Source organism: Girardinichthys multiradiatus, chromosome 2, assembly GCF_021462225.1.
Source record: "Girardinichthys multiradiatus isolate DD_20200921_A chromosome 2, DD_fGirMul_XY1, whole genome shotgun sequence".
In the NCBI taxonomy this organism is placed as follows: domain Eukaryota; kingdom Metazoa; phylum Chordata; class Actinopteri; order Cyprinodontiformes; family Goodeidae; genus Girardinichthys; species Girardinichthys multiradiatus.
Window position 1 is genome coordinate 20599028 of NC_061795.1, and position 11719 is coordinate 20610746.

At 39.7% G+C, this 11719-nt stretch overlaps 1 protein-coding gene across 1 annotated transcript in view; it reads left to right on the forward strand.

The window, feature by feature from the left end:
- The window catches only part of dhtkd1 (dehydrogenase E1 and transketolase domain containing 1), a 48900-nt gene extending 37181 nt beyond the window's left edge, over positions 1-11719 (forward strand). The window contains exons 13-17 of the mRNA XM_047386748.1: positions 656-820; positions 922-1004; positions 1835-2001; positions 10664-10749; positions 10840-11719. Of these exons, the coding sequence (XP_047242704.1) occupies positions 656-820; positions 922-1004; positions 1835-2001; positions 10664-10749; positions 10840-10941 (603 nt within the window). The 3' untranslated portion in view covers positions 10942-11719. The remainder of the gene's footprint in view (positions 1-655; positions 821-921; positions 1005-1834; positions 2002-10663; positions 10750-10839) is intronic.

The following is an 11719-nucleotide window of genomic DNA, read 5'->3' on the forward strand; positions in this document are numbered from 1 at the left end:
ACACCGACACCAAATGCCTTCTGGGAAGAAAAGTTTATAGTAAAAGATTTGAGCTGTTTGGCCACAATGACAAGAAGGATGTGTGAAGGAGGCAAGTCTTTCAAACTTAAGAACATGGAAACAACTGTCAAGCATGGTGGTGGCAGCATAATGCTGTGGGACAGTTTGATGTTTAATTGTACTGCTGCATTGTGCAAAGCGGTTGCAATGATGAAGGAGGGCTACCTCAGAGGTTTTAAACTTTACCTCAGATCAACAGCCAACTTGTTGAACTCTGGACACGGTTTGGTGTTCCATCAGAACAAAGAACCCAAAAACAGATCCAAATGCTTTTTGGAATAGTTAAAGCATGATAATGTATTGAAAATGTATGGAGTGGGCTTAAGCCATACACTGTACTAGGAAGCCAACAATTTAAACTCTGCAGGGTTGATGAATAGCAAGCCAACTGAGATTTTGTTTCATAATGTGCCAAATGCAGCAGCAGAGATGTGGTATCAAGTTAAAGCAAAATCTATTTCCTCTTTGCTCGACACCAAATAGCAAATTTTAGATACCTTTAAATTCTGACTTAAAATTTTAAATATCAGTGTTTTCGTTTCCTGTCAAGTTTGGAAGAAAATCTGGCTTAGCTTAGTTTGCTTTTGTCTGCCAGATGTGCGATAGTAAAGAAGAAGGTGTGGATGGCGACAATGTCAACATGGCAGTGGTCAACCCCACCACTCCTGCCCAGTACTTCCACCTCCTCAGGAGACAGATGATCAGAAACTTCCGCAAACCCCTCATTGTGGTCGGACCCAAGACACTGCTCAGATTTTCTGTAAGAACTCACTGAAAAAAATAAACTTTTTACATTGTCAGTTGCTTGATTTTCCTCCAATTTTTCCATTAAAAGGAGTCAAAGATATTTGTTTATTCCAGGCAGCAGTATCCAGTCTCAGTGATCTCGCACCGGGAACGTCCTTCAGGCCGGTGTTGGGGGATACTTCTGTCCCTGCAGAAAGGTACCCCACACATAACGTTTAACTGTGAAAACTGAGTATTTTACAGAGATGCAATGATTTTGCGGCTAATTATGGATCTTTTCTTTTTGGCATTATCAAGACGGTAGTCTCCTTGTTTATGTTCTATTATTACCTTAGCTCTGAAATTTCTAAAAGACCACCAACATTTCCAAATACAGAACATTAGATGACAGACAACTGTTGAAAGCTCAAAAAGATAATTCAGAGCAACCTTCCTGTTATCTGCTGAAGTCTTGCTCTTTCTCGCTGTGTCTGCGCTTCCTTTGATTTAATTTCAAAACACTTCAGTAAAAAGTACATTTAAGGTAGCTGAACAAGATTTTGTAACATTGAATTAAAAGATGCTTTGCTCTTTTTTGTATGTGAGGCTTCCTATGATTCTTTGTAAGTATAAAAAAGTATTGGATGAAAAAGTCGAGGATGCACAAACATTTCTAATTCAAAACTTCAAAGTCTCTGTCAGCGTAAAACAAAAAATCTGAATTTCTTATAGAAAATGCTTTTTATAATTCCTTTCATAAAGAAACATGTACAGATAGTTGCAAAAGACTTAATGAACCCAAACTTGTCTGCCACAACTTAGTCCAGCTGTAAAGCACGAGTTGTTTAGATCTGATTGAGAACATATTTTTAGAAAATAAATAACAGATATATCAGTATTGTTCTGAAGACGTCTTGAAACCTATGGCTAAAAATAAACTCATAGCAAAAACCTGAAATGTTTTTTAATAGCTGTTCAGTTGTGCTCTTTCATTGCACTGCAAAAAAGTGACCAAACATTTCTTCTCATTCATTCCCATTCCACCCAGAGTCCAGAAGGTGGTGCTGTGCTCCGGGAAGCATTATTATGCTCTGCTCAAACAGAGAGAGACGTCAGCAGCTAGCCAGAACACGGCGCTCATCCGTGTGGAGGAGTTGTGTCCATTTCCTCTTGAGGCTCTTCAGCAGGAACTCAGAAAGTACCCTAATGCCAAAGGTAGTAAGAGCCCACTCCCAAACACACACAGACCTTGACTCATGGAAAGCTCTTTAAAGGTACAATCACAAGTAAGGTTGACTTTATCTTTATGTGAGTGGAAATCAATCTAAAAAGCACCATATTATTATTAATTTACTCTGCAGCTAAGTTCTTATTTTCAAATATCGATATAATGTACTTTTCCATTATTTTATTTTCTAAAGTCTCTATTTGTCCAGGGTTCCTCTTTAGAAACAAAGCTCTCCTGTGTTTTGCATATGCCGTTTGTTTCAGGGGGTTTTCAGGAATTTCCCTTTGCAACAGCAGGAAATACTGCACTGAACAAGGGGGATACATGTTTTTATTCACACATTTTCATAGTGCACGTTTCATAGTGCCAAAAGAGATACATTTAAACCATTAACATTTTTAATCAAGGTAGTTAAAAATGTGTTTAATTTTCTAATCTCTGTGGAGCCCTTCCAAAGCAGAGATTTTTATTTGACAACAAAAGTGGAGTAATACTCTAGAGAGTACAACTTCCTCTTTGAGAAGGTGGCTGAGAGCTGTTTTGGGGAAGTGAAAAACTAAAATAAAAATCAGCCAATCCTTTTTCTAAAGGTTGTTCAATGTCATCTGGGTCTCATAACGTGGCTCATTTTTATTTCAGAGTATGCTGTGTGTTGCAATAATGTGTTTAAGTTATTTAATATTTAATTAAAAGCCTTCGGTCTGTCAAGTATTGTCCTGGGAATACCAGCCCAATATGCCGGTAGTATTAGAGCAGTAGTGATTTGAGCACTGGCATTCTTATAACATCAAACTCTGCACAAAGATGGAAGAAACTTCTCTCCAAAACTATAACAACTCAACTCCAAATTAAAATACACTCACCGGCCACTTTATTAGGTACACCTTGCTAGTACCGGGTTGGACCCCCTTTTTCCTTCAGAACTGCCTTAATCCTCGGTGGCTCAGATTCAACAAGGTACTGGAAACATTCCTCAGAGAGTTTGGTCCATATTGACATGATAGCATGACATAGATGCTGCAGATTTGTCGACTCCACATCCATGATGCGAATCTATCGTTCCACCACATCCCAAAGGTGCTCTACTGGATTGAGATCTGGTGACTGTGGAGGCCATTTGAGTACAGTGAACTCATTGTCATGTTCAAGAAACCAATCTGAGATGATTCGTGTTTCATGACATGGCGCGTTATCTTGCTGGAAGTAACCATCAGAAGATGGGTACACTGTGGTCATAAAGGGATGGACATGGTCAGCAACAATACTCAGGTAGGCTGTGGCGTTGACACGATGCTCAATTGGTACTAAGGGGCCCAAAGCAGCCTGAACCGTTGATACAAGGCAGGATGGATCCGTGCTTTCATGTTGTTGACACCAAATTCTGACCCTACCATCCGAATGTCGCAGCAGAAATCGAAACTCATCAGACCAGGCAACGTTTTTCCAATCTTCTGTTGTCCAATTTTGGTGAGCCTGTGCGAATTGTAGCCTCAGTTTCCTGTTCTTAGCTGACAGGAGTGGCACCCGGTGTGGTCTTGTGCTGCTGTAGCTCATCTGCCTCAAGGTTCGACGTGTTGTGCGATCAGAGATGCTCTTCTGCATGTCTTGGTTGTAACAAGTGGTTATTTGAGTTACTGTTGACTTTCGATCAGCTCGAACCAGTCTGGCCATTCTCCTCTGACCTCTGGCATCAACAAAGCATTTGCACCCACATAACTGCTGCACACTGGATATTTTCTTTTTTTCAGACCATTCTCTGTAAACACTAGAGATGGTAGTGCATGAAAATCCCAGTAGATCAGCAGGTTCTGAAATACTCAGACCATCCCGTCTGGCACCAACAACCATGCCACGTTCAAAGTCACTTAAATCACCTTTCTTCCCCATTCTGATGCTCAGTTTGAACTGCAGCAGATCGTCTTGACCATGTCTACATGCCTAAATGCATTGAGTTGCTGCCATGTGATTGGCTGATTAAAAATTTGGGTTAATGAGCAGTTGGACAGGTGTACCTAATAAAGTGGCCGGTGAGTGTATTTCAATAAACTCTTTAACCAAGCTAGAAACAATTTACTAAAGCCACCAAGCAAACCTGAAAGAAAAAAGGAAACTTATGAACTATGTACACATGAAGGGGAAAGGTAACAAATAAAATGGTTAAAAACCATAACCAATAAAATGATGCAATGACATGAGAGTTCATGGTGGATATGCATGTTTAAGAACCAAGGTTTATGTTGAGGAATTTAGAAATGAGGTCAAATTAGTTTAGAAACTAATAAGGACAACAATTAGTATGTCTACAAACAACCAGTTCTCCATGCAAAATCAGAAGGTAAGTAAGGCATTATTTAAATAAAATAATATTTTAAAGAATGATTAGCCAAATTAGAAAACAATAACCCGTTTAGATAATTGGTCTTAATGGGTTTTTTTTAAATGTTTTTTTGCAGCACTAGTGTCCTTTATTTTATCATTTTTGATAGTAAGACAGACAGGAAATGGTGGTAAGAGTGGGGGAAGGGTGTGCAGAGAAGGTCGCCGGGACTCGAGCGTCGAGGACTAAGGCCTTCATAAATGGGTCGCACGCTTAAAACCACTTAAAACCACTAAAGTATGGAATAGCCTTTAGGTATAAACAAAAATAAATTATGTGTTTAAAATTATTCAGTATGTTGCCTAATGAGAGGATTCAGCTGCATAAACACAAGTAGGCAGAGCATTGATCAATTAAGCCTGGGACCAGGCTTTTGTCTTTTCTGTCGTCTCATTGGCGGCATCTGATGCTTAAGCATCGTTTCTGTGTCGAACCAGAAAATCTCACAGAGCGTCCAGACCCTTCGTTTATCGCCTCCTAGCTTCAAATACTCGCAGAGCTTAGGCTCTCTTGGTCGTTAGAAACGATTTTGAATCCAGCTAAGACGCTTAATCCTGCATGAATGTGAAAAGGACAGATCCTAGTGGCAGGAGTAACTCAACTGACGGTGCAACACACACAAAACACACACACACAGAGGACGCCTGCAGAGTGCAGACAGGAGCTTCTTCACACACAGAGTGGTGGGGAGAAAAAAATTAGAGTTTTTGTTGAAAAGTTTAAGTAATCAAAATGACAAGTTAATAAACATTTGGATGGAAAATGTTAAATTATCTCGGCTAGTCTTACTTGGTACAGTTTCCCATTTACAATAAAGAAAGTTTAAACATTTGTTTATGGTTGCTGGCAAACTCTACTTAGCTGGATGTCACTTTTATGACCGTACCCTAAAGGCAAAAGAAAAGTTTTTTTTTTTTTAGTGTGGGACGGTCAGAGTTAAATATGTGTGGCTTATATAACAAATCAAATTACTGTGCAGCAGATCTCGCTCCAGGTATTTATCAAGTTTTAGATAAATATGTCAGGAGAAACATTCAAATTTGTCACTGTGATTCTTAATAGAACAAGACAAATGAAATGATGTCAGTGAGATGTCTATCACTGAAGGTTCAAGCAATTCAGCTTGAATTGTGACAAATCACTAAAACAGTAATTTTAAGGTACTTTACACAAAAGCAGGACAGGCCCAATTCAACCCCAGTGGTCTCAAACACTGGATCCAGATAAACAAAAAAAGAATTCAGTCCAATTATAACTAAAATGATAAATCTAACAAAGCTGGTTTGTTCCAAAATCTACCCAATGTTGTTTTATTTCCCCCTGTAAAAATGCTCCTCACAAACCTTTAGATGCTTCCACAATGAGGTAAAAATACGAGGCATGAGTGTTTGAAACTGTTGGTAGATCCAGTTAGAACATTACATGTTCTAACATTAGTAAAAGGAAGCCTTCCTGTCGCTGTCTCACTTAAAATCACACCCTGGTTGGCTGTCGAGCTGCTGCTCTGACTCAAGACGCACAGCAGTCAGGTTGTTAGATCTTCCGCTGTGGGACTCCCTCATATCCATCATGACAGTAAAGCAAAACTGCGATCTCTTCTTTCTTCTGGGTGTTCTTTTTTCACTCCTTCATTGTGTCCTTCCTTCTTCCACCTATCCTACATTATTTATTTCCTTCCTTCCTCCCACAAGTCGTCTTTCCTTCTTTTGTTCCTTCTGTCCTACCTCCCTTCCTCCTGTGTGTCCTTACTTTCTTGTGGATTTCCCTTCCTTAATTCCTTATGTATTCTCCTTTTCCATTTGATGTACTTTCTTCCTTCCGTTGTTGTGTCCTTACTTTCTTTTGTCCTTCAAGCCTGATGTTTTTGCAGATTCCATATTGAAAGGCTCAGCACTGTAATTCATTGTGAAGTTTGTGTTTTATATTTTCAAATGGTCACTGCAGATATAGGTGAGAGGCGGGGTACAGCCTGGACAGGTCACCAATCAATCACAGAACTACACAGAGACAAACTGGACAAACAACCATGCACACACACACACCATGAGGGGTATTTAGAGTAATCAATCAAGCTGAACGTAATTTTTTCAACTGTGGGAAGAAGGTGGTATACCCAGAGACAACCCATCCATGCAAGTTGAGAACATACAAACTCCATGCAGAAAGACCCCATGCCAGGATTCTAACCAACAACCTTCTTGCTACTAGGCTGTAGAGCTACAAGCCTCGCTGTAGAGCCCCCTGATTTTCCTCACTCTTCTGTTTTATTTTCCATCATCTCAATCACAAACACTTTTCATGAGCTTAAGCATTTCTGCCATTAAAAGCGATAACAGATATGGGCCTTCAAAACCATCCAACTGCATCCAGGAAGCCTTTTACATTATTTGCATAAATGGCGTTAAAACATGCTGCCGCCAAAACATTCTCTTTCTCTGTGAAGCATTATTGTAAATAGCGAGAAACACAAGGTTGTTCGTGAAAACCAGAACTCCATACTGATCACATAAAAAAACTTAATCAAGACCATTTGCTTTTGTTATTTTGTTATGTGAATTTACAGAACTACCATAGCAGTTGAGATAAAAAAAAATTATTTTAAATGTGTGGACAAAAAAACACGTTCTGTGTAGAACTAAATAAACATAGTTCCTGCTCATCTTTGTGTAAAATAAACATCTTAAGTAGTCCACTTGAAAATAACGCCTTTGGCTGTAATGTAATTGCCTAAAAGGAATGAATAAACTTATGCCCTGATATATTATTGTTATTCTAAAAAGGACGTTCTATGCAGTCATTACATAAAGCCAAACTGGAGAACTGATAAAACTTGCTTTTATAATATTAACTGAATATTAACTAAAATCCATTTTTCCCTCGTGAAGTGCTCTTGTAGAAAGGCTATCCAGTGTGTTGGAAACCGAAAGATAAAAATGTGGAAGCCAGTCACATCAGGCCTTAGACCACTTTCTCTCATTAAGGCAGCGTAGTGAGAGAAAACCCCTTCCCAGTCCTGTGTGAGTGGCATACGTGCACTGTGGCTCTCTCCTTCACTCTTATTGGTAAATATGATCAATACCAGAATGTCTGCCTGAACAGCTTGATGGAGCAGAAAGGTTCAGTTTTTAGTCCTTTAAACCATGTCTCATTCATGGGTTTTGCTGAAGTTTTTCAAGGTCTCCCTGTGACTGTTTTCTCATTAAAATTTCAGGGTGATACTTTACTTTGTATTATTAAATATAAAAGATTTAAGGTTATGCTGTTGGACTCAAAGAAAGCAGCAGCCTTTCACAGTTTGTGGCAGCAGAGGATAGTTTTCTTTAAAGCACTCTGGACTTAAAATTGATTTTTCTTTTGCTTCACAAAGAAATTGTGCTACTCAGCTTTGAGCTTTGGGTATAAAGAAACAGTCGTATACAGGTCCTTCTCAAAATATTAGCATATTGTGATAAAGTTAATTATTTTCCATAATGTCATGATGAAAATTTAACATTCATATATTTTAGATTCATTGCACATTAACTGAAATATTTCAGGTCTTTTATTGTCTTAATACGGATGATTTTGGCATACAGCTCATGAAAACCCAAAATTCCTATCTCACAAAATTAGCATATCATTAAAAGGGTCTCTAAACGAGCTATGAACCTAATCATCTGAATCAACGAGTTAACTCTAAACACCTGCAAAAGATTCCTGAGGCCTTTAAAACTCCCAGCCTGGTTCATCACTCAAAACCCCAATCATGGGTAAGACTGCCGACTTGACTGCTGTCCAGAAGGCCACTATTGACACCCTCAAGCAAGAGGGTAAGACACAGAAAGAAATTTCTGAACGAATAGGCTGTTCCCAGAGTGCTGTATCAAGGCACCTCAGTGGGAAGTCTGTGGGAAGGAAAAAGTGGCAGAAAACGCTGCACAACGAGAAGAGGTGACCGGACCCTGAGGAAGATTGTGGAGAAGGGCCGATTCCAGACCTTGGGGGACCTGCGGAAGCAGTGGACTGAGTCTGGAGTAGAAACATCCAGAGCCACCGTGCACAGGCGTGTGCAGGAAATGGGCTACAGGTGCCGCATTCCCCAGGTCAAGCCACTTTTGAACCAGAAACAGCAGCAGAAGCGCCTGACCTGGGCTACAGAGAAGCAGCACTGGACTGTTGCTCAGTGGTCCAAAGTACTTTTTTCGGATGAAAGCAAATTCTGCATGTCATTCGGAAATCAAGGTGCCAGAGTCTGGAGGAAGACTGGGGAGAAGGAAATGCCAAAATGCCAGAAGTCCAGTGTCAAGTACCCACAGTCAGTGATGGTCTGGGGTGCCGTGTCAGCTGCTGGTGTTGGTCCACTGTGTTTTATCAAGGGCAGGGTCAATGCAGCTAGCTATCAGGAGATTTTGGAGCACTTCATGCTTCCATCTGCTGAAAAGCTTTATGGAGATGAAGATTTCATTTTTCAGCACGACCTGGCACCTGCTCACAGTGCCAAAACCACTGGTAAATGGTTTACTGACCATGGTATCACTGTGCTCAATTGGCCTGCCAACTCTCCTGACCTGAACCCCATAGAGAATCTGTGGGATATTGTGAAGAGAACGTTGAGAGACTCAAGACCCAACACTCTGGATGAGCTAAAGGCCGCTATCGAAGCATCCTGGGCCTCCATAAGACCTCAGCAGTGCCACAGGCTGATTGCCTCCATGCCACGCCGCATTGAAGCAGTCATTTCTGCAAAAGGATTCCCGACCAAGTATTGAGTGCATAACTGTACATGATTATTTGAAGGTTGACGTTTTTTGTATTAAAAACACTTTTCTTTTTTTGGTCAGATTAAATATGCTAATTTTGTGAGATAGGAATTTTGGGTTTTCATGAGCTGTATGCCAAAATCATCCGTATTAAGACAACAAAAGACCTGAAATATTTCAGTTAGTGTGCAATGAATCTAAAATATATTAATGTTAAATTTTCATCATGACATTATGGAAAATAATGAACTTTATCACAATATGCTAATATTTTGAGAAGGACCTGTAGCAGAAGTATTAGGTGTTACGAAAAATTGAAAGTCCTTCAGCAGAACACAGGGGCTTTTCATTTGTGCTGCAAATGATTTTTCACCCAAATGTTATGAAATATGAAGACAATGGGCTCAGATCTGGGACTCATTTATGCAGTAAAATCCTTGGAATAACCTGCAGAACACATGGACAAAATCAGCCCAGCACGCATCTCACTGACCAGTTCAGGTTCCATGGTGGAGCAAAAAGAAGGCAGATGGCTGTTGCAAATGAACAAATCTTTGAACCAAAGAGTGGCCCCAGGTGCCACACAAGTCCCCTGGACTGATTTTGTGTGGCCCCAGTTCAAGAACGGTCCATAATTGGCCCGCCAACCGAGGCGGTTGAGGCAGATTCAGCCTTTTTTGTTCTTTAAATTGGAGCAAAATATTTACTGACAAATTGAAACCTTTTCAAAATGGAACGTGTGAGTACAACACAAAGTATTTATCCTATAATAATCACACTTTTTGCTGTCTTTTTAATTTCATTGTAAAAAGGACCACAAATATACGGCCAATTTATATTCAAAAGTAGCCCTGGGTGCGCCCAAAAACCCGAAACAATGTGGAAACTATATCCGGCAAAACTACAAAACCTTCTATTTATGGATGTATGGATTTTCGGATCCTTTTCCCACAAAAATTACAATTGAAATTGCATGTGTAGTTTACCGTTGAGCAGGCAAAAATTGCCATTTTATCGGGTTTTTGATTTCAAAAAGAATTTTGGCTCATTAAGGCCCTTGGACTTGATGATTTTGGCCAACGTGTTAAAAGGTTTGGACAGCACTGCTGTACGACAGGCTCTCTCGTTGTTATCCCCGTGGAACTAAGACCAGATTATAAATGTCCACATAAAGTTACAAAACCCTGAATAAGTGAAGAGGAGCACACCTGCCAATTCAAGATCGTGCACTGGCCAATTTATTCAAGTTGGACTATATTACTGTCAGTTATATCTCAGTAGCTTAGATTTTCCCAGAATACATTGCAAATCTACAGTAAAATGATGTAAACAGATAATACAGTACAGACCTGCTGAGAATACAGTAGGTTTCAGTATGTCAAGAACTGTTGTGAATTGAGTATTTTTAGTGTCAAACAGCACTGTTCCCAGACAACACTGAAGTAAGGAAGGTTCTGGCTTGGTTTAAAAGAGCAAAGTGGCACCAGAAATTCCCCTCGGAGAACATCAAATTGTTTCCTCTTCTCTTCCCAGAGTTTATTTGGAGTCAGGAGGAACCTCAAAACATGGGTCCCTGGTCTTTTATAGCGCCCAGGTTCAAGAAGCAGCTGGCCCGCAAGGTAAACAGATTCAAGTAGCTTTTAATGTACAATCCTGCTGTTTCAGAAATGACTCATGCTTTACATCTTTGTCTCCTCTGTCCACATCAGCTCCAGTTAGTGAGTCGACCTGCTCTCCCCGCCCCTGCTGTCGGCATCGGGACCCTTCATCACCAGCAGCAAGAGGCCATCCTCACAGCTACCTTTTCCTGAAACTCAGCACAGCTCTGAATCAAACTAAGCAGGGCACAGGCAGTGGTGCTACGCTATATTTGGGTCTGCTGCAGTGAGGCATTTGTACAATGTGTTCTGAATTTATGGGATCAGTGGTAAATTTATAAAATCAAGGAATGTTTTTAAGAGTAATGCTCATAATTTCACTTGTTCTCGTTTAGTTAAGCATGTTGATTTCAGAGGTTTTGTGTTTTTGAAAGCAATGTCTTAAATTTCTTACATTTTACTTGTCCCATGACTCAGTTTTCTGTGTTTGAAGTTAGATGCATCTGAATCAAGGCCTTAGAGATCACGTTTACATGATGATTGTAGGAAACATTGTTCTGTTTTTACTGTTGGAGACTATTTGCATGAATAAAACCTCTCCAGGTTCCTTTCTTCAGGAATACAAACATTTTGGTCATCTCATGCACAGAGTCTGCAGGAGGTGTTCATTTTTGTACTGTTAAAAGCAGAACAAATCTGTTTAGGATGTTTTACATACTTAAGCATTAATCTTGAAGTGTGGTGTAGTGCAGAATGAACATAACAAAGACAAAAATGAAGCATTTTCGGAATAAAAAGTGAAAATTGTTACAGCCGTGATTAATATATGTAGAAAATGTCACATCTGATCAAACAAATCCTGTACAACAAAGGATCTGCAATGATTTCATCCTTGTTTACACTGAGGCCGTAATATTACTGAAAAATCCTGACATGAACGGCTAATGTAAATACAGAAGAACTGTTTTCAAATAAATCTATTTTCATGTTT